Source organism: Physcomitrium patens, chromosome 4 (genome assembly GCF_059467195.1).
Source record: "Physcomitrium patens ecotype Gransden chromosome 4, ASM5946719v1, whole genome shotgun sequence".
In the NCBI taxonomy this organism is placed as follows: domain Eukaryota; kingdom Viridiplantae; phylum Streptophyta; class Bryopsida; order Funariales; family Funariaceae; genus Physcomitrium; species Physcomitrium patens.
In genome coordinates, this window is record NC_143413.1 from 13,376,093 (window position 1) to 13,399,191 (window position 23,099).

Sequence of the window (23,099 nt, forward strand, 5' to 3'; positions counted from 1 at the left end):
CTAAATTGTTGAGTCTAACATAATTCATAGAAAATACACTTGCTCACAATACACAATAATAATAATGAAAGATTGATTTAGTTTCTTAATTATAGATCATTGGCATAGGTAGTGATATAAGATGTACAAATATATTTGTAAAATATTTTTTTCTTAGTCATTTCCTATATTCACTAAAAAAGAGTCATATAGAATTCAAAATAATAGATAGTCTTCTATTGTGTTCTAAAAGAAAGCTTACTCATTCTAAACATGGTTACAAAGCTGGTTGCAACTATGATAAAACATCCAAAGACAAGTGCATATGATTGTTCCGATCAATCTTTTAATAATGGTTATGGTGACAAAATGCACTTTAACAATCTATTTTCTAATTTTTGATTTATATTCATATTGGTGCAATTTGGTGATGATATAGTTTTTGATGATTTTAATATTGGATGAGTTGTTTTAACAATAGATGGGATTGATTTAACATTCTCATATTTAAAATTACCTTGATTGGATGGCAATTAGATAGATATTATCAAATCCATTCAATATCTTAATAATAGCTTTATCACTATGATTTTATGATTTTATGATTTTATTATGAAACAACTATTATCTTGTGGATTTTTTAGTTTACAACTCAATATCAATAAATAGAGATGATTCATCTTCATGGTTTATATCAATAACAAAAAAAAAAAAAAATTATTCTAAGATTCTATCATGATGGGATTATTTTATCAAAAAATTTGGACAAATTAATAAGATGAAAGGCAAATTAGTACGATATAAAGCTTTAACTAATTAATATAAAACCTAAATTTATTTGTAAGTAGAAATCTCTCATGTGTTTCTAAACTTGCTATATATATTTTAGTTATATAAGTTTATTTATTTATTAATTTGAGTGTAAATTTTTAGAAAAAGAAATCTTTAGATTAGACCTAAGACAAGTATACTTTACCAAATTGCATTAAAATATTTATTATTTTATGTTATTTTATATATTATTAAATCATCATAAAAGAAAATGCTCTTTCTATCAAAGGGCATTTAAAAAAGAGTTCTTTATAACATTCTTGACTTTTAAATTTCTCACTTTTTGGACCATTGGATTTTTAAATATCTATTCATTCAGAAAGAAAAAGTTTCACCTGTTTACCCATTTCAAGGTCTATAAAAAAAGGGCCTCGGTGTGATGATCATGGCATGATTATTCAATAAGAAACAAGAAATGGTATTCTCCATCAAAAACTATTTACTGAAGAGATTTATGTGGGTTCGATTTCATTTCATTTTTTTATTTCAATTCCTAGTTCACTTAATCCACACACTCCAAAATTGTAACCATGCAAGCTCAATTCAAAGGTAATGAATCTCAAAATCATTTAAAAGCTGAAGTAGGTAAAACCAACAGACAGGACACGACCACCGTGGATGAGGCAGAGTGGTCGATCGACGGCGAGGGGGATCTGAGTCAGATTGCGAGGGGCTAGCGAGTCCATGGAGGGAAAGGCCAGGGATTCAAACAGGAGTACTGCCAGGCTGGCAGCGGGGGCGGGGGCACGTTTGGGGTAGGTTCACCTAGAAAGGGACGCGGTGGTGGGGGCGGGGCAATGCCTCGGCTTCGCTTTCAAAATGCGTTCCTTCCATTCTTCCTTCCTTCCATTCTCCCTGCGTACTCCTACTTCTACCTCGGCCTTGGCCTCACCTTGTCTCATTTTTGCCTCTACTTTTACTGCTTTGAATCCGCTGTTCAGGGAAATTTTGACACCACGTCCACCTGATTTGCTCTCGTCTGCGCACCTACTCCTCCTCCGTGGATGACTGGTCCACGCACACGCGCTGGAGCCTTGGATGACTGGAAACCTGGAGCGGAGCACTGTCGGTGTCTCCGTGGAGGACTGACTGCGCGCGCACCAACCCTCGAAACCTTTCCTTCCTGTCTCAATTACGCGAATCTGGGTTGCCATTCCTCGCCATCATGGTTGGCAGGTGTTCATTAATTTTATCTGGCGTTTTCTTGGACCGGACGTGTGCGAGCCGTACTACAATATGGGTGGTCTTAGACCACCGGTGAAACCAGTCGACGTTTGTAAGTCTTCCTTTCTTGTCTGTATGGCTCTCTTTACACGTGCACTTGTATGGGCTCATGGATCGACAGGATAGTGCAGTCTGGTCCTACAGTAGACCCGAATTTTCGAGGTTGATTTCCTCGGTGTGAGGTCAAGGAATTTAGAGTGCTTTCGTCCTCTTCACGTGCGTGCAGAACTGTTCGTCGGTCTGTGGGTCTTCTGCGCATTAAAATCACCAGTAGTCGCCCAGCTAGAATTGGTATATAGACTAATTCTTCCTAAATCTTTTCCGCGTTGTTCAACGTTTACAATTGCTGTGCGTGCTTCTTTGATGCATTGCACCCACTCGGTGTATACATATGGCGCTAATTTTTGTGTAGTTTCGTTGAGGAAGATCTTTCATCAGGACTCCCTTTGAGATCTAAGCACCCGCATCTGCGGGCGTTGGTGTCGTTCTCAGATTACGAGTTGTCTAGCAGGTAATGGGGATTCTTCTTGTCACTTCGGGGTGATTGGTGTCGGGCTGGCCTGTGGAAACCGTTGCAAGTGTAGCTTTAGAGTGAACAGCTGAGTTGGTGGTATGAAATAGGGCTACGGGCGAGAATCTTAAAAGAAAGCACTTCGTCGAATTTGTTACGGTTGAATCGTGCTTTGTTGTGTGCAACGGATGGTTTTTTAGCGAAACAACTTCCTACATTGGAGGTCTAGGGTACGAAGATTGGCGATGGAGTTTGATAGTGTCAGAGCTAGAGCAGGTAGTTACTTGAGGATTCATTTGGTTGCTACGCGCAACCGCGATCTGTATAGGGATTTTGCTTGACATCTTGATCGGAGGCGCTCGAACGGTGCCTTCGTGTTCCTCGAGGATTTTTTCTACGAGATCCTCCTCAATGCCCTCGTGGTGAATGTAATGAATTGTTGGGGGTGTGTGTCAGGCTAGCTTAGGATGGTGTCTATTGCGCGATTGAAAGAGGCATGTTCGCATTGCCTACCGCCCACCGTAGCGCCCTACCATGCTGTATGTACTCCGCCAGCATTAGTTACAAGAGTTTTTGAGCAGGCGACGATAGGAAGGGATGTACGGGTAATTGGTCCCGCCGATTTGGCAAAATTTATGACAGATTGGCAGGGCGACAGAAATGCGACCGAAGAGCGCGCGACATCCTTGATGGCTGATTTTAATTTCTTGAAGTCGACTGCCTCTCGCGCCTTGAGGATTCCTGGGTTAAGTCACAGCTCGAAATATTCCCTTAGCTCCAGGCACAGTGGCTCCAAACACGGTCAATCGGCGCCAGAGACTCCTACTTTTGACATTGCTACCTTTCTAAAGTTTCTCCTGCATCCTGAATTTAACGGTCACCGAGTACCTGTTTCGAAAACGGTGAACTTTGAACTCTCTCGTAAGACTGGGTCAACTGCTGATGCTTTTGAGAACTGTAGTGGTCGCAGAAGCATTTCACTGGATTGCATTGTGTTGCGAGAGGGCTGTGTGGACACGATTAATCTTTTTCGCTTTGGTCTAAATATTTGTTTTGCGTTTTTATCAGCCGACAGACGACATGAATGCGCCACTATCAGATTACTATATCTTTTCGAGTCACAATACCTACTTGATGGGAAACCAGTTGTGTAGTCCATCCAGCACTGCCCCCATTGTGAAAGCACTGCTGGATGGATGTCGTGTAATCGAGCTGGATTGTTGGAATGGCTCTAACAAAAGAATTGATGTCCTTCATGGCGGGTAAGTATCCGTTGCGAATTCACTCGATTTGGAGTATTATGAGTTTATACTCGTCAAAATGCATTAATGTCTTCCAAAAGTGAATGTGACTGTTTTTGAGGCATTACGCAGCAGTTGCATTTCTTCATTTTCAACTCATATCAGCTTTCATCGTTAGCCCTGGCATGTCTTTTGGCTCAACAGGACCTTGACGAAGGCAGTTCCATTTGAGGACTGCGTTAAGGCAATAAAAGACAATGCCTTCACGACTTCGGCTTATCCTGTCGTTGTTACCATTGAAAGTCACTTGGATCTAGAGCACCAGAAGGAAGCCGCCAGGGTAAGTTGAATATTTCAATTGGATGATCATCCACTGATTTACTTCTTCAACACAGAGGATTCCTTAGTATGCAGTTTCATTTTGTGACTTACCGTGTTCTCTTACGGACTGCAGGTGTTAAACAAGATACTCGGTAATATCATGTTTGTCCCCCCTCCCAATGAACTTCCACCCCAATCTTTTCGATCACCTGAGCAGTTGAAGCATCGCATTATCATTTCTGATAAACCTCCGGGTGACGCACTTTTAAGTCAGGTATAAAATATTATCGCAGCATTGAAACTAACTGTTACAGCGATGTAGTCTGCCAGACTTCAGTATTCTCTGTTCTACGCAAGGGTGTCTAACTCAAACGAATTGAAGAACCTTATTCTTGTTATTTTAGGAATACAATGGCAGGAAACTGAGCAAAGTATTATCATTTCTCTGCAGGCTGCAAATGAGCCTGAATTTGCACAGCAGACGCTATTGCATGAAGTGGTGAGAGACCCCAGCCCAGACAACAGACATGAACACAGACATGGACGGAGGGGGAAGAAGAAGAAGCTACGCAGACGTCAAAGCCAAATCGCTGAAAGCAGGATACAGAAACTGCCCTCAGGAAAACTTGGTGACTCTGGCAGGCCAGCCATAGCCAATGATCCTGCGTTTGATGAATTATTATACATTCATTGTCAAAAACCCACAGAAATGGCTACCGAGCAAAAGAAAGGTGGCCCATTGATTAAAGGACAACATGCAATAATGGCTAATCTAAGCGAATCACAACTCGATGACCTTATTGAGGATCACACCGATTCTCTGATAGAGTAAGTACTCTTACATTGTGACCCCTAAAAGTCTTATTTTGATTTTGGACTCGTTGTATGAATGAAATTACACACATATCAGCACATACGTGTCAGTATGTTGAGTCCATTTCGCCCATGGTTATGTGGGATATGTGGTATGGCGATGGTTTGCCAGGTTCTCGAAGACCAATTTGACTAGAGTGTACCCATTTGGACTTCGGGTTACTTCATCAAATGCAGACCCTATGGACGCTTGGGAGCATGGAGTTCAAGTTGCAGCTATAAATATGCAAGGACGAGATCGACCTGTATGGATATCCAAAGCAATATTTAGTAGGAACGGTGGTTGCGGCTACGTCAAGAAGCCCGATATTCTTCTACCTGAATCTAATATGGACCATAAAAGCCTAATGAATTTGCAACCAAAGCTTGAGCTGAAGGTTAGTCCTCTACTGACCAGTTGATTTCGCAAATGGATTGCCAATTCTTGGTATAACCTAATTATTGCAACTCGCCACACGGAAGCAAAGCGATTCACACTTTTACATTTTGAGATCGTTTTGCAACATTGAAAACCTTCCATTTACAGTTCTTTTTCACGTCAATTTAGGTCGGAACTCCGTAACGAATTATGACTATAGGTTTATCCAAAGGTGAATACAAGGTTCAATTTATCACGCCGATAGCCTTCTGAATGGTGAAACTGAGTGAACCTGCTGTTTAGTACTTGAGCAGCGTCTTAACCTTCCTACATTGTACACTTGATGTAGGTGACGGTTCTATTGGGGACCGACTGGCACAAAAACTATGACGTCTTCAAGAAACCAGACTATTTTGTGAAGGTACTTTGCGTAGTCTTGTCTTCAGAAGCAGTAAAGGATTTTCAATCTGTTAAATCATTTAGATGCTTCATCCTCATCCTGAATGAAATATTATCAACTTACATCACTGAGGGTTGACAGTTTTTGAGTGCAAGTCATGTCAGGAACTTTTAGTCATTCAGGATACAGAACGAACGCTTTCAGAAAAATTGCATGTTGACCTGGTTCTTAAAATATTTTGATCATCAGGTTGCCATACATGGCATGCATGACGATGAGCAGAAGTTCAAAACACATGTGTGCAAACGGTCTCGGGAACCTCACTGGGAGGATGAAGAATTTGTATTTCAAATTCGAGGTGAAGTCCCATGTTTTTAGTTAAGCAATCGCAAGCATTGATGATCCTGTGATCCAATTGTTGCTTCTGTCAAGAAATCATTGAAGTAGAGAAACATGCTTAGAAGACTCATGGGGTGGATCTAATGTTTAAAGTGTAAATTTGTTTTCAGTGCCGGAGCTAGCAATACTCAGGTTGGAGGTGAGGGAGTATGACAGAATCGTCCGAGATGATATGGTTGGCCAATCTTGCGTACCCGTCACTGAGCTCCGGCAGGGAATTCGTGCTGTGCAACTGGCATCTAAAAAGGGAGAGCCTCGGAGCTCGAAGCTCTTGTGCCACTTCATCACACGTACATTATGAGTTCGCACCAAGTAATTTACTGATTTGGTAGCTGATTTGATAGCTGATTTCTTATAATTCAAGTTTCCATTGTTTTGAGTGTTTATTTCATGAATATTCAGAAGGAGCTCCTCCATGGTTGCATTATTCTTCTTTTGAAGCAATCCTTGACCATGGCCGCAATATTGTAAATAAATTCTTTCTCCTAATCAACGAATTCCAGTAGTGACGTAGGTAGCAGGATATTGTTCCTTACGTATCCAATTTATAAATCAAATCTCATCTGTTGAGTAAATTAATTAGACTTTCGGCACTCACCGTCATGTCATTCAGTTCTACATCCAATTCCATTTGTAATTTGGAATCAATTGTTTCCTCCTCGGCTTGATCATCCTTGGTGCTGTCTTCACTTTAATTGTGGTTTTCAAAGTGATCAAATGTCAATTAGTCTACTTACGTACTAATTGCTCTATGTATGACAAACAACCATTTATCTATTTATTATAAATTTTAATATGGAATAATTTGATTCTCTTTAAAAATGTATAATTTAACCAGTTTGCATGCGAATCTCTATGTGCGTTTTTTTAAACATAAAACATAAATTAATTGTTAAAGGGAGTAGTAGTACGTGTTAGTTTGTTACATTTTCTAAGAAATGTTAATGAAAAAGAACGAAATTTAGTTTACCTTGACAAAATATTAAGTTATTAATGGATGAGATAAAGAGGATTTGAAGCATCATAGTAGATATTACAACATAGTATATAACATCATACTGTAATATTTATCTGTACTATTCTTTTTAAGCTTGATAGCTCAAGTATTACATTAAAAAGAAACAAACACTTGATATTAATTTTGATTAAAGGTAATTTAATGCACATAATGAATTATTATTAATTATGTTTATATATAACACATTATTTATTTAATTTAATCATGATTGGAACACTTTTAAAGGATAGTATAATAATGTTCGTATGAAATAATTATTGTGCAAAATTTCTTCCACATCTCAGATCAAATATAATTGGAACCCAATTGCATTAATAATAAAATTGGTATACATTGATTCATGTTTTTTTTTCTACGTCTTTTTATTTTATTTATTCTTGTTTTTTAAAAGTAATTCAATTGAGGAAAATTTAAGCTACATCCTATTTCTAATGTGGCCTACACAAACTCACTAATTCTCTGCACACGCTCACATTTTTCTTTAATGTTCCTGATTAGTTACAAAAATGTGTATCAACTAACAAAAGATCATCACATCACACACAACTAATTAAATAGCATGATTTGCAGTTTTACATTTTAATTTTTGAATTTCACGTCATGAAATATCAACTTGAATTCTTCTGTTCTTCATCAATTTAGAGCACAAAACTTGAATGTGTTCACAGCTTGTCACATTCTGTGACTCCTTGTACAAGGAAAAACATGGTTGGAAAAGTGTACTCTCCACATAGTGCACTTTACCATATCAGCAAATAGCTTCTTGCAACAACTCCCAAATTATCATTCTCTTTCTCACCCATTGCCCTGAGACAGCTGCTAAAGAAGAGCACACAATTGTTTTGCAATAAGCTACGAAAGGGGCATTTATTGCAAAATATCTGTGATGTGGATACAACTCCAACGCTGGCTGCATCCCCAAGCAATCCATATTCTTTTTATACAAGGAGTGCATCCAATGGTTTAAAATGTTCAATTGTCCCGAGCATGACACTTGCAATCAGCTCTCGTGGCCTACATCTTTCACTCTTCGACCAGAGTCACTTTCAATTGACGCTTGTGTGACCACTGTTGATTAGTAAAATACTATATTTCTTATCAGACCCATTCGTCATCTGGTTTGGGGATTCATGTACAATTCAAGCTGTTCAAGGTCCACTTGGATAAGGCTGCATTTTGAATGAAAACTCCACACACTGAAACTATGGCTTACATCATGAGAACTGCTGATTCTGAAAATGCATACCGAGATATCATCAACGTCAGTCCCTCAAGTGAGATATCATCAGCACCGTTTGGCAACTAGGTGAAATTCTAAAATGACTCTCAAACCAGAAGTAGAGAAAATTTAAGTCTTAGTTCAGGAGGCATTAAATTCTAGGCTACAGAAAGACACTTCGAATCACGGTTGAATTGCTCCTAGCTTAACACAAAAAAAAGTGTCGTAGGACTAGAATTTGCGTGCATTCTATCATGAGTAGATGACGAATTCAAAGATTCCACGATATCCCACACTACTTTTGCAGGATGTCAATATCCCATTTAAACAATCCGAACAGACCTCCATTTTTACGCTGTGCCTTCCCCTTTGCGCCTCCACTCATGTTCTCTGTGGCGGGCAAGGTACGAAGTCCCCGCAGGTCTGTTCGTAGAATCTGTTGCAGCCACAGCCCCAGATGACAAAGCATCAGAAATTCTGTCATCATTCTGATAAGATGAAAATTACATTCTAGAGGATGAGAAGGGTAGCTTACTGACATGTTGTAATCTAAAGAGCATCCGCTGCTCATTTTTACAAAGGGACACCGCCAACTGCTGTAACATTCGAGTTCTGCTGACACGTGTGCTGGTATCCGAATTCATTACTTCATCCAACTCGTGTGCCTGGAGAAGATTGATTTGCATGGAAAACCACAAAAATGATGAGCATTCGGAAAACAGCCGATACAAAACGAAACACACTCTTTTGATGATTAATCCTTGTAGGGCTTACCTCCAGAAACTTGGTATACTCTGCGATGGAATTCTCACAGACTGCCAGAACTCGCTCGTAAGCGTTCGTTTCTTCCTCAGCAGAGAGCATGGCTATCACATCAGAATCGTCCTTTTCCGTTGCGTTTGCTTCAGTGGCTGCTCTAGCAATCTATCTGGGCATTCCGAATTCCGGCAATAAATAACAAACAAAATGAGCCTAAGCAACCCCAAATTGATGTACGAGAGAAGAAATCAAGTAGGTTCTTAGTAAAATAGCTGCAAGTATAAACCATACCCGAGACAGTTGAGCAGGGTCTGAAGTTCGGCTCGCAATAAGTCTAGCATATGCAAGTAATTGTGCTGGAAAACCATCTTTCCTTACTGGAAATCTCTGAGGCCTATTTCCGTCAAGGATCCAACCTTTACCGTCTAAAGTAAAGCATACAGACCTAAAGAATTTTCCTTCAAGAATCACTAGCGGAACTTTTCAGAGTAAAGGAAAAGCATAAATTCAAATATATCAAAGTAATGATGAATGATACGAAGAAAGGCCTTGTTCGTTTGCTGCTCTCAACTTGGCTTCGAATGAAGGGTCGTCGCTGTCTATTTCCATTTCCAGTTCCACAGAATCATGTACATTTAATTCTGATGGAATGAAGCCGTATGCGAGGAAGAGCTCCCCACTTGATCGTTTGCCGTAGGAAATGAATACCTGTTTAATATCTCTTCCTGAATCCCCATATCTTGGCCAATGCGGAGCAAACCTATTCGAACACAAATTTGAATCTATTGCATATTCTCTACTAATCGCTAAAGAAAAGCAGATACTACTTATTTACTGAACGACGATAATGCAACACAATATTAAATGCATGATTTAAAAGTCTGGGAGTTAATACTTGTTCTCCAGATTGATAAGCGCGATCAGTGACGGTCACAACCGACTTTGCATTGTTCTGATCGAAATCCAAGAAAGAATCTACCTGCAAATTCCTGGCACGGTGCTTCAGTGGCAAGAAATACTCACCATCTTTGACTCTAACTACGAACTTTATTCTATGGTTGACTCAGATCACGGAGCTCACCAAAACAAACAATCCGGCACAGATATCTTGCTGTAACGCTTTCTCAAAAAAAAAAAAGACAAGATCTAGAACGCCGAAAATACGAGATGGTACCTGAGGGCTGTGGTTTAACATGTCCGCCCAGGGTACAAGGGCCAATTTTCCAACCGACGGAAGCCTTACCTGTCAAATCCATAGAAAATGTATCAACAGTGACGTTTCTCACACTTGGCTTACCTACTATGAACACAGCTTCAAACAAGTCAGTAAATCAATTCTAAAAAGTCAACAGCTAAATTGTTAAGTTGCCATGATACACTACCACACACAATGGGGAACAAGATCGGACTTACGAGGCGAGAAAAGAGTATTCCAAAAGCCCATTTGAAGGCCGCCAGAGTGTAAACCTGAGATCAGGCATTGCTGAACGTCAAAAATTGAAAGATCAACGCCATTTTATGGGAATTAGCATGAGCGATCTCACAAACAGCCACAACTCTCGATGTAATGGAAGAATTGTGAAGGGAACCTAGAGAAGTAGAAATAAAACACTAGTGACCTCTGAAATACCTGAGAAGGGAATACTTCGGGATGCTTGAGGAAAATGGTCGCCCGGAGATCTCGATATCTGTTCAAAGACCGAAACGCTGTTAATATCTCATGTGCAACTTGTTATGAAAACTTCACGACTGACGACGCAATAGATCGTCCTTAAGTTCCACACGACTTTGCAATTTGAGTGGTCAATATTCTTACGTCTCTGTCACATCTCTGATGCACTCCAAAGCTTTCTCTCTGACAGGTGATGCTGTCAACCATGTGTTCACTTCTTCCTCGGTCCTGTTCCGAAATCCCAACAGGCCTCTTAGGGTTTAGGTTAACGAAGAAAGTGCAAAATTTTCGCCAATGCGACCCTGCCTAGACTAAAGATACTTCTACGGGCTCTAAGAGCAAGAGTTACACCTCAGGGTCTGAACATGTACAAGAACTGACCATTGCAAGATTGACGAAGGTGTCTTCGGCAAGGTGGCGAAGTAAGGAAACCAACGAGATGACTCTTCTCGACTGGCCTCACTGATAAGAAATATTGCTAGCATGGGCCATTCTGGGAGTCCGGCTTCCTTAATTATTCTGCCCGTTTCAGCACACCCCCACTCCTGCCACACCATAAATCAAGACAATGTAATGCACCGTTCACAAACATTTCAAGCGAATTCTCGACCATAAACCACAGTGCAGCTAGCTCTACACGAAGGAGATATTCCAAATTACTTAACATCATTCCACTCCATTCCATGATTCAGTAAATCGCCAGAGGAATGAACTCACCGAATCAGCAGTGATAAGAAGCCCAGATGGCACAAACAACAGCCGTTCACCCTGACGCAGGCTCTGCGTTGCTACAAGACCCCTGCCACCAGAATCTACTCTGTCCAACACCAGCTTCTGTTTCGCAAGTCCTTCCTTCATCAACCAATCTTGCAGCAACGACCCTTTCTCTATGGATTGAGGATCGCACCCCCAGTTCACGCCTGTCCTCTTCCTGGAAAGAGATTTTATTCCAATTCATATGTGCTATCAAATCCTTTGACAACTATACTATCCAACTGGCAATATTGTCATCGTCAACTGCCTAATTCAATACTCTGGATTTCTTCACGAAATGCCGATGTTCAAAATTTCGATTGATCAAAAACAGCGACCTGATTGAGAGCGTGAAGGAGTAGTCGAGGGAGGAATATAGAAGAGCAGTTGTAAGCCACTTGTTTCCAGTTTTCAAATTGAGAAACTATTCTCAGTATCAACAAAGAACTGTTATGAAAGACTTTTAGTAATTTCAACTACTAGCTAAACGTATCCATAAACCCTGACGTAGAACCAAAGTCTAGTACAACACAGCAGGCCAATACAATACAATCCCTGAATGTGACAATAAAAAAAAGCTCTAATCCATCTCTTGCCGATTCGGAAACAAAAAGAGCCCAAACTCGGGGCACGAACAATGTCACAATTCGACAATCTCTGGAGCTCCTGTCCACGGCGCCTGGTACCATCTGCTCAACTCGACCGCTGCTCTAACCAACTCCAATCCAAAAATTCATACGACAAAAATCTTCAAAGACGCCAAACAGGGAGTGTAAGGAAAAAAACGAGGGTGAAAATGCCAAGTAAAGGAGGGGGTAAGGAGGTAAAAACCTGTCCTCCGCAGTACTCTGCAAAGAAGAGAGAATTGGAAATCGAACGACACAGGGGGATGCAAGCGGTGAAGAAGACGAAGAAAAAGTCACGGCGAGAGAGGAAGTCGGGGGCAGGAAGGAAGAACGCAGGGAGATGGCGTGGAATGCGAAAGAAGCCATGGTGAGAGAGAGAGAAAGAGAGAAATCGCGGTGTCGGGTGAAGAAGATAGTCGGAGAATCGCAACGGCAGCCGCAGTAAGAGAAACTCTTCAACGCGGTGCTACTGCGTTGGAACAGAGGGCTTCAAGCCGGCGGGACAAGAAGGGGAGAGCGAGCGAGAGAGGAAGCTCGGCGAGTGATGCTTGCAATTGCAAGAGGAGCTGTGAAACAGCAGCAGCAGCTCACTCACTCACTCACGCACGCATTCGCTCTCCATCACGCTCGCGCTCGGCCTGCCGCTTGCCTATCCACTTTCAAGGTCCAGACACAGGTCTTGTTCCACGTTGGCGTTTCGGGATCCATTCACACCGTCGTTTAACAACCACGGGGGACTGGATTCTCGGCTTAAGACCTCGTTCCATCAGGTCGATGACAGTCTTCGTTTTCTACACGGCTACTTGCTTGAATGTGGTACACAAAATTATGTGTAGACTCGAAATTCGTGAATGAAAAGTGTTTGAAATTTTTTATGATTTTTTTGGAATGATATGTAAATGTAAGGATGTATTTTTAAAAATGACATTTCATGGTATTTTTCTTTTAACCTTATTACAATTTAAACTCATTAACGAAATGGATGTATGAATAATTATAGTAGTTTATATATATATATATATATATATTAATGGAAACCCGCATTTTTGGCCTCAAAAAAGTTGAAAAATCTTAATTTGTGGTTGTTTAGTCAAAAATTGATCACTCTTAAAAAAATATTGACAAAGAAAAATAAAAATAAAAAAGAATATATGCATAAAAAATATTGACCAAGAAAAATAAAAATAAAAAATAATATATGCATAAAAAATATTGACCAAGAAAAATAAAAATAAAAAAGAATATATACATAACAATGGAACCATTTATGTTTCTTCATTTTAATTGAGAAAAATATTTTTTTATATTCTATATAAATAACAACTAAAATAACTAAGTTAAAAGAACTTCAAGATAAACTACATTTATGGTGGTATTTTTGACTTCATTATTTTTAAGATTTAGGATCTTAATCATGTTCAGAAAAGTGCATCAAGAAAGGACAACATACAATTGCCTATGAGCAAATATAAAGGTTCTAAGATCTATTCCTACATTCTTTGACAATTGTTCTTGAGATTTGTTAATGGCTATTGCAAATCTCACTTTTATTAGAAATTACCTTTGTTGCTCATTGAACAAAATCTTTGCAAATAATGGATATAATATGATCATTGGAAGAAAAGCCTATAGTTCTTTGTAGTCTCCAGATAAAAATCTTGCCTTTGTATCTTAATCAATCAATTGTATAGTAACCAAACATGATCTATTGCAAAGTCCTTGACATTGAGCAATTTTTTGTAATAATATAATAGGACATCCAATCTTGAGTCCTAAGCTAAATGATGGCAATCTAGATAGGCTTAAGCTATTCAAATACTTGGTTGGATAATAATTATCTTATGGGCATTATCTTCTAGAATTTTTACATCTATGCTAAGATAAACATATGAAACTCCATGAAATCTCTATATAGTACACTTGTTTAAATTATCAATATTATATTTTCAAGAAAATAAAATAAATTTATTATTGGAATATTCATCTTTAAGTATCATATCATCATCCAATTCCAAATAAACAACTTGAATCAAATCATTTGATGTTGGACCTACTTTCATACATTTTAGAAGAATTTTGGTATTTTTCAATGGATCCACAATTTTTAATTTATTTCTAATTTGTAAATAAAAAAATTTCTTAGATATATTAAATAAAGATATCGTATCATAAAAAAAAACTTTCAAATGTAATAGTCTTATACAATGCATATCTTCAAGAGCTCTTCAATAAATGATTGATACTCGTTAGATACACCTTTTAAATGCTCATATTTGGTCAACTTGCATACTTTAATATTAAACCAGATATTTGATTGTTGCAAAGAAGCATCAAAATCTCTTCTTCTAAGCCTTTAACAACAACATAAAGAATTTATTAAAAATATCTACAAAAAACTATAGTAATTTTGCCAAATAACTTGTTAGTACCATTTATGCCTTAAAGAGCTCTATCAACTATCTTAATACAATGGCAATATTGCATTAGTACCTCATCATAAATAAAAAGAATTATCTTTCTTAGCACATTTGTATATGGTATATTCTTTGCAATATTATAAAACAAATCTTTATCAAGATGGAGTGCAATTTTTAACATAGGGTGTGTAGTCCACCTAATGCTTATAAGTTGTGTTGCAATTTAAGAAGAAGCAATATACAAAATAAATTTTCCATCATCCCAAAACTTTATTGTTGTTGTACTATAGATAAATATTTTTCCACTTCTTGTTGGTTCTTCTAAAAAATGTATCTTTCTAAGATTGTTATCTATTAAAGCAAGGATATCAAAATATATAGTACGTTATTCATCATTCAACATTAACGTACATTCTTCTACTATTTATTTTAGCTTTTTATGATTCTATGTCATATATTCTATAAACATTCAATTTTTAGCAATTTTATTCTAATTTCTTTTTCACAATAGCATCAATAGAAAATTAATAAATATTTTATTTGATTCTTAAAGAATTTTATTAAGAAGAAATAGTCTATAATCTAATATATTTCTTTTTGTTGGCTTTTTAATTCTATAATTTTGAATCAATTGATAACTTACATCATCACAAAAAAATTCTTTAAACTTATTCTATAGCTCTTTTCAATGTGTAAGTGAACACTGAAGAAGAATAATAACAAATAATGCTCTTAACTGCTTCCTCGTTTTTATTATGGAGGATTTTTCTAATTATTGATTCCACTCTTTGTCATCTTACAACAATCCCATTTGTAAATGCACTCTTGAAATTTGATTGAAGCACTCTATTTACAATACATAGATCTTCAAATGAATGTAGTTGAAGTACTATCAATAGAAGAAGCCAAAGATAGAATCTTTCTCTCATAATAAGATCAATAAATATAACATTAAAATTTTTTGCTTTAATTTAGCACTTATACTTTCTACTAAGAATTGGATTGTATGGAACAACATCTCAATTGTCTACAACATAATTGCCAATGTTGAAAGTTCTTCTACTATTTTTTTATAATATTGATAATAGCCATCACCATTCATTGATATTACTTCTTGATATTCTTTTAAATATATCTTTTGATATATTCTATGTTTCATATATAGAACTTATATATTTTAAGGTCCACATGGACTATAAACAATGCAAGTAATAATTGTCTCAAATAGTAATGGATCTTCTTCTTTAATAGGGAACTTTGTACAAATAATTCTATTAATATTGATTGGATCTTTTACTTTACTATTTTGTTCAAAAAAGAGTAAAAAAATGCTTGTACAGAAGACCTTGCTTTTGAAACTCAATAGTATGTACTCTTGTAAGTGCACGTCCTAAAATGTAATTCTTATAGATGTCTTTAATCAATGGACAATGCTTAAGTTCAAATACTCTTGCTACCAAGTCAAGAAGATCAAGTGATATAACTTTTTAAGAAGTGAAAAATCTTTAAAAATATAATAAGATACTTATAAATATATTAAATAAATATCTTATCAAATAAATTATAATTATAATTTTTTTTTTAAAAACATCCAAATAAAAAATGACTAAAAAAAAACTTAAACATATTTGAGATTTTTTACTTAATATGTAGCAAGCTAATATAGTGCATCAGACATTAGTCTTTTAAGATGTTGAATAATAACAATAACATAGAAATTTTATTTATATAATTAAAAAAGTTTTCATTTACAAACCTTTAATATGTTTTTAGTACATTGAAGCTTTTTTAAAGTAGATACAGAATAAAAAGCATGAATTTTTGCATGATTTAATAAGTTTATAGTTCACTAAATATATTCATTTACATCCATGTATTTATGCCTAAATATTATTCTTTTTATTTTACTTTAATTTTCGGTTGTATTGAATTTACATCCTCTAATTACCATTATTTACCATTATATATATCAATGAAATTTTTTATTCCATCAAATTTAGTAGTGTTTGAGTATAGGTTGAAAAACACAACTATTGTAATTTTACAAATTTGTTTGTACTAAATGATTACAATAGTCCTTGAATTTAAAAAAATAGTGATACAGGAACTAAAAGTGAAGCACAATACCATGTACTTTTTAAATGTATTTTGAGCAATCACATTTACATCAGACAAAAATCTTTTAATGGCAATCTAGACGAATAACATTACATGGTGGTTGAATCATTGGAACAACATAAACAAGCAATTAAGGCCTGCATTGCAAAAACAATTTGAAGATGGCAACCTCCCAAAAAACAAAAAACAAAAAAAAACAACAACAACAGAACAAACAAACAAACAAACAAACACATTCATAAATACCAGAACCCCTTGCACTACCATTCCTGAATCAAAAAGATGTGCTGAGTCGTTTCAAGAGACACATTGACAAGTGTGGCGTTAGCCATATACGTTTCCATGCAAATCAAACACTATCATTTGTGCACAATGGCATATTTCAAGTGTTGCACTACAGTGATTATCAACATTAAAAGACCAATCTGAATTGTACTGGAATCCCACAATGAAAAGAAACATCTCCCATCCAAATGGAAATATTATGCACACGGTAGGGCGAATCTGGTCCTCTTCCTTGGTAATGAAATGATCAGCGCAACTCTGGGTTCTGTGGTTAACTGTCGCCATTACATGAACATGAAGAGCCAGTAAAAGGAATGACATTTGGAGGAGTAAACATAAATATAAACTTCATAAAGACGCACCATGCATTTTGGTTCCATTAAATAATACAAACACAAGATTCTGGACTTACAAAACATCTACACAACCGATTAGAGTAGGTATTGAGCTGCTTCCCTGAAGAGGAGCACATCTTGTGGCTGCACAACGACGATGAAGGCGAAGGCGGTGAAGATGGGACACAACCACTGCCACAGAGCAAGCATGCGAGCTGGAGGGCCAAGGTCGTGAAGTATGTGGACCCCCTGCTGGAGGACGATGTTGTCGATGATGGGTCCATACTTCTCCGACATACTCTCGAACCGGATGCTAGTGAGAGCGCCGGTGCCCATGAAGAGAAAGCTTTTCCGGGTCCAGGTGATTTGCTTAGGAGTGTCTGTGATGTTATACCTCGATGTGTGAATCGTGTAGTAATTGGTCGTAAGCCCCGTCATCGAGGAGACCTTCAAAGTGGTCACCAGGTTGAGAGGTCCGTCAGGCATCCGCGCGCAGTCATACTGCACCGTATATAATGTGGCAGGTTTGGGATTTGCAGGCAAGTTCATGGTGGATATCGAACCTTGAGTGCTGTTACCCGCAGAGAAAGGGTTGTTCAGGTGTATGGCGAACACACCTCCGGCGAAGGTCGACATCTGGTATGATGCGCTCTGAAGGATTTGGACCCCCGCTCCACCAGGCAACCAGTTGGGAATTATGGTGGGAAGGGTCGTATCCGCGAGGACAGTGACGTTGCTTGTTACAGTGGTTAGTTCGAAGTCACTATTCAGAACAAAAATGTGCTTCGGAGGTAGATGGGCAGATAGGGCTGTTGTTACGTTGCCATCAAAGACCTCGATGGGAGGAGAGGAATAATCAACGACGTCCTCGAAATTCCAGCCTGTTTCCGTCTCTACCAAATCTAAGGCTAGACCCCGGGCGAAGGTCCCCACATTGATCCACAATACTGCCCACTGCAGCAAAACGCAAGCAAGCATCCTTGCCAGTGACCACATTCCAAAAACGTTGCTTCTCCAACTTCGAATCTTCATTGGGCCTGTAAACCTCAATTTCAGAACTCTGCATTTCCCCTTGTGCCTGAATCCTGCGAGTAACACCCTCTGAAGTGTGACAGATTATCGTGTACCGCTTGATTTTTCTCCGTCTCTATAGGGGTTCGCTTGTCCTTGAAGGTTGATTCTACTAAATTGGAGCTTTATCGTGTCAGATGCGGAGCCATAGATGCTGCCTCCAGACGAGCAACCCCGAGATTGGCAGCATTTTCTTAAAAATCTGTAACTACCACCACCGACAGCACTACAACCAGTGAATCACTTCCACTGGTTCCTGGTCAAAGCATAACTACTGTCAATATAGTTATCATAAAGAGAAGCAAACGTAGACCCGCACATCGATTCAAGCAGCTTCATTCCCCTTTCCACGGCTGCAATTTCGAGTTAATTTACAAGCCTAATCAGCTCCCTCATTCACGCTCTCAAAGAAACCGAGAAGAGAGATAGGACGGTGGGCTGCTTTGTTCATTCATATCTCGGCCTGGTTCTTGTTCATATCACAAGAGAGTAGATTGCGTCATCTAACGAATCTTCAAGTAGTGAACTCACCATCGAACCCCAATAGAAACTTTCCTTCCCTGTTTCTCTTCGAGTCAGAAAAGACACACCTTGCCAGTTACATCACACTAGCAGAATCCCGACCTGCATCAGTATGGGAAAGATAATGACCTCGTAATGTTAGCGTAATGAATCTAAATTTTGTGCAGAACACAATCCTCAACGAAAGAGCCAACCTCACAAGATAGATACAATAAGATATTTAGAAGTACAAGGAAGCAGGGAACCAACTGATAAGTACCCAGGTAAGCCAGCAGAATATCAGGAGTAGCAGAAACAATCTTTGCAAGACAAGAAGTCACGCAGTTGGGAAGTTGGCAAATTAAAGTCCAGCGAATTTAAATATACATCTGTGCAAGGAGTACCAACTCTGCTAGATCACAATTCAAGTAATAAGGTCTCCACATCTTGCCTTCGAAATCAAATCTCAGTTCTACGACCTGTGGTCTGAGAGCTATGGTGAGAGCGCTCTGGCCACTGTTGTATGCTAGGCACAGCCTAATGTGTACACTACATGTAAATAAATTGGACCTTGGTCTTCAACTTGTATACGAGCCCCGTCCTCAACAACCGCTTCCAAAACTCATATCAAGCGCTTGTACAGTGCAGTCGTCACGTACTTCGATCGAAAACGATTTGTGGTACCAAGCACAACGACAGAAAGGTTGTCTGTGGTTGTCTGCTTCTCAACGTACAAGTGGTTTAAAATTACATGTTGTGGCCGAGGAAGATTTGCTGAGGTCTCGTTTTGTTGAGGCATGTTCAATGGTGTCAAACGCAGTTGTGAGGGCAAGGATGGAGGCTCCTTACCAAAATCTTCAGGACCAGGCAGTGGATCGTTATAGCTGGAATCAGGTGATCGTGGTGGATCAAACCCAGCAACACTGTCCAGGTTCTCTGGTACGTAGTCCTACAATTGTGTTTGTACAATACAGCACTCAGAAATAGTCTATTTGGTAAACAAGGCAGCATGGCGACAAGTGGAAATGAGAAAAAAGATTTAACAAGTGAAAAGGAAAGGTACTGTAACAAAGAAAGATCCGAAATAGATCTTTCTATTAGTGCCAGTTTCAGATGGCACTTATTTGAATTACTCTGCATTGATCGACCAGACAGCATCGACTAGAGCCTAGATAGTGCATCACAAAAATGCTCATTACCACATGCATATGATGCCCTTGAAGGGGCACACAAATACATACTCGAGGTAGTTTTTCAAACAGATTAGAGAGTAAGGACTGAATGTAATGAAGTCTATAAATACACTTACTTGCACGTCCAGCATATTGTTTAAGTTGTTAGGGCCATCTGAAACTGCAGGTAAATCGGGTGAGTACCTCCAGTGTCCATCAACCCAGAACTTGTATTGATAAACTCCTGGGGGAAGTACCTTGACCAATGTGAAATCCCTACCAGATCTCTGGAGTGATTGCCTGTGGTACAACACAGAATAACTCAACTCATTCACTCTCTGCCATCGCATGAAAGTCAGAAAATATCATCCATACTATGTCGGGTGCAAAATCTCACGACAATAACCAGTTCTATGCAGTCACCAACATATGAACAAAGGAGGAGACACGAAACGTGTGACACATAAACTGAAGTGGCAATTTTTGCTCCGCAAGGCTGACAGCCATCTATTTCTACGTTGCTGAGACACTAGAGGAACGAAAATTCCGCACCTTACTTGCCAATTATCCCAGGAGCCTATGACACCAACATGGACGCCCCCATGACTCCACACTATCATGGTAGCCACCTCCTTTTCAGGCTCTCCGTACAGACACGTCTCATAATAATTTTGCTGTTGAGTGCGCTTCGCTTGTGCATATCCTCCCAAATTCAACTCATTTGGTTTAGAAATGGGCACCATGGGCACCTGCGACATGCACACGAAACCTCTCTACCCCGATGAGTAGAAGCAGAAATTATAACACCAAAACAATTCATCAACTTCGATGATTCTGTAAACTGAATCCATTCTTTGACCTAGTTTTAAAAAATTTAAGGAAAACCTAACCAGTTGAAAGACTTCGGAACCCTACAATCGTTCGATGAACACTTACAGCATATCTCCGCATAAGATTAGGAGCGGACGCCAATTTGACATCAATGACAGATTAAACTGGCTCCTTTCATTAGTAAAGAAGTTGGGGTTGGCCAAAGATTTGTAAATTATATTTTCAATCTGTATTAATCACATTTCAATGCACCAAAAAGTGTTTACGATGGCCGAAGCTAATGAACTATACCATCAATCTGACTAAGTCAATGCTCTGCAGCTGTGCAGCATGAATTTTCTCGGGCATCAAGTATGCTTGGCCTGTACTCATAGTTGAATGCGGCCATAATTCGAGCGGATGTGCTGTCGGAAACATTGACCCATTGGAAACTAGTAACACAAACCTAGTGACCTAAACTTCCGAATCGTTGTAACTCAAGTAATTACAGAAACAACAACTCAGCCCAAGCCCTAAAGAAAAAGGGGACCGACTCCGTCGCAAAATATTCTATTTCAATTTTCACCCTCTTCATTTGCAAAACTAACTCGTGCCTCATTTGTCATTTCCCGTGACCAACCCAATTCCCACAACAACACCTGGCGCAATAAACGCAGTTGTCTCTGAGCTTCTACAGTCAAAAATGCCCATCACTTCGACAAATTAAAAACCAATCGCCAACTGATCTCAGCCTACGGATCGAACCCCAGAGGATCATCCACACAAACGAGAGAGCGAGAGAAGAATATTTCCTGACCTGAGGATTGAACGTGAGAGGCGATCGCGCGACGCTGCCAGGGCTCCCAGACGGGCTTTGATTCATACTCTCAGTGGACGGCGCATGCCCAAACCTCGGCTGATCACGCATCGGCTGCGCTTGCGAATGCGCACGAATCCCATGTCCCGAGGGGCCTCCTCGCTGCTGCTGCTGTTGCTGCCCACCCGATACTGCAGCATGAAACCCCACGGGAGGCTGCTGATGCGGATGGTGATGCTGACCAACCCCTCCCCCTCCTTCTGCTCCTGCTACGCCTACACTACCTCCGCCTCCTTCTCGCACACTTGCGTTTCCCATCCCCCCCCCCTGCTCACACCGCCTGCTTCACCGCAATCTCTCCCCCTAGTCCCACCTCTCGATCAACGCTCCAGGCTCTGGAATGGAATGTAGCAGGGATTAAGCGAGTGAGACCCCGCTGGTGCTGCAAGCTCTGCGGACAAAACCCAAATCAGCAGCAGAAGCAGAGAGTCGGGGAGAGCGGGGGATCTCAGTCCCAACAGCGTGGCGGCGATGGATCATCGCTGCTGTTGTTGCTGCTGCTGAATCCTCACCAATCAAACAATCAATCAATCAATCGATCTCGGCTCCTCGTCGTCCTCGTCCGCCTTCTACTGCTTCTTCTTCTTCTTCTACTTCTTCACCACTCTTCCTCGTCTACCTCGTCTACCTCGTCTTCCTCCGCTCTGCTTTTCCTCTGCAATTAATTGTGTGCCACAGCCAGCTCTTTTTGCTTGTTCCTGATTAGGCAGGGGAGGAGCTCGTTCTTCCTCTTTTCGCTCTCTCTCTCTCCCTTCTTTGCCTTCGTCCGTGCGTTGTTGTTGTTGTTGTTGTTGTTGTTTGTTTTTTTCTTTTCTTTTCTTTTTCCTTTCTAGGTGGATTGTTTCCTTCTTTGTTCTTTTTTTTTTTTTTTTTTTTTTTTGTAATATTTTCTGTTCCTTTGTTGGTTGGTTTATTCTTTCTCCTTTTCTTTTTCTAGACGAGGTTTCCTTTTCTTTCCTTTTCTGTAGCAGAATCAATATTCGATTATATCATATGAAAGGTAAAAAAGATTTAGAGTGGCTTTTAACAAGCGCCTTCTTCATGGTAGCATCGTGAGCTAGCACAAGGTCATACTATTTTTTTGAGCACCAATATTCACAGACACACCATTCTGGACTATAAATAGGCTTTAAAAACTAGGATCAGAAACTGCATACTTTGTATCACCATTAAATTTTATTGAACAAAATTCATATTTCTAATGTTTTAGTATGCTTCAATATGTGGTATCAAATTTTGGAGTCTAATCTAGTCTTTCCATTGATTAATCCATTGTAAAGAGTCTTAGATTTCTCTCCCTTGGTTTCTTCACGTGGTAAGTTTTAATGT

The 23,099-nt window shown here is 39.1% G+C and overlaps 4 protein-coding genes across 8 annotated transcripts; 1 reads left to right on the plus strand and 3 right to left on the minus strand.

Annotated features, from left to right (window-relative positions):
- The first annotated feature begins 1,948 nt into the window (after positions 1–1,948).
- On the plus strand, positions 1,949–6,721 carry LOC112280880 (phosphoinositide phospholipase C 2). Of its 4 annotated transcripts, XM_073533144.2 has the most exons (11): positions 1,967–2,086; positions 2,461–2,545; positions 3,002–3,447; positions 3,614–3,807; positions 3,991–4,126; positions 4,241–4,381; positions 4,559–4,935; positions 5,093–5,357; positions 5,688–5,759; positions 5,988–6,096; positions 6,248–6,721. In XM_073533144.2, the coding sequence occupies exons 3-11, from the start codon at positions 3,013–3,015 to the stop codon at positions 6,436–6,438; spliced, it is 1,920 nt and encodes a 639-aa protein (XP_073389245.1). In that variant the 5' UTR covers positions 1,967–2,086; positions 2,461–2,545; positions 3,002–3,012; the 3' UTR covers positions 6,439–6,721. The 4 variants fall into 4 exon arrangements, with proteins under 4 accessions (XP_024372560.1, XP_073389245.1, XP_090105963.1 ...); XM_024516792.2 differs by lacking the exon at positions 2,461–2,545 and having other exon boundaries at positions 1,949–2,086; XM_024516791.2 differs by lacking the exon at positions 1,967–2,086 and having other exon boundaries at positions 2,358–2,545.
- Positions 6,722–8,212: 1,491 nt separating this feature from the next.
- Positions 8,213–12,797, minus strand: LOC112281879 (ribulose-1,5 bisphosphate carboxylase/oxygenase large subunit N-methyltransferase, chloroplastic). 2 transcript variants are annotated; one of them, XR_016502643.1, is made up of 13 exons: positions 12,390–12,797; positions 11,523–11,736; positions 11,187–11,350; positions 10,950–11,033; positions 10,764–10,821; positions 10,547–10,600; positions 10,308–10,376; positions 10,029–10,112; positions 9,672–9,841; positions 9,425–9,527; positions 9,149–9,302; positions 8,914–9,039; positions 8,213–8,810 (listed from the first exon to the last, which is right to left on the minus strand). XR_016502643.1 is itself a non-coding variant. In XM_024518862.3 (13 exons), exons 1-13 carry the CDS (start codon positions 12,548–12,550, stop codon positions 8,670–8,672), a joined length of 1,578 nt encoding a protein of 525 aa, XP_024374630.1. In that variant the 5' UTR covers positions 12,551–12,797; the 3' UTR covers positions 8,213–8,669. The 2 variants fall into 2 exon arrangements, 1 of the variants encoding a protein (XP_024374630.1); XM_024518862.3 differs by having other exon boundaries at positions 9,149–9,298.
- Positions 12,798–16,962: 4,165 nt separating this feature from the next.
- LOC141045364 (uncharacterized) lies at positions 16,963–18,901 on the minus strand. The gene is made up of 2 exons (XM_073533789.2): positions 17,417–18,901; positions 16,963–17,279 (listed from the first exon to the last, which is right to left on the minus strand). The coding sequence occupies exon 1, from the start codon at positions 18,369–18,371 to the stop codon at positions 17,436–17,438; it is 936 nt and encodes a 311-aa protein (XP_073389890.1). The 5' UTR covers positions 18,372–18,901; the 3' UTR covers positions 16,963–17,279; positions 17,417–17,435.
- A 355-nt stretch (positions 18,902–19,256) lies between these two features.
- LOC112280814 (SNF1-related protein kinase regulatory subunit beta-2) lies at positions 19,257–22,490 on the minus strand. The gene is made up of 4 exons (XM_024516670.3): positions 21,711–22,490; positions 20,636–20,832; positions 20,221–20,383; positions 19,257–19,860 (listed from the first exon to the last, which is right to left on the minus strand). The coding sequence occupies exons 1-4, from the start codon at positions 22,026–22,028 to the stop codon at positions 19,534–19,536; spliced, it is 1,005 nt and encodes a 334-aa protein (XP_024372438.1). The 5' UTR covers positions 22,029–22,490; the 3' UTR covers positions 19,257–19,533.
- Between the last annotated feature and the right edge of the window lie 609 nt (positions 22,491–23,099).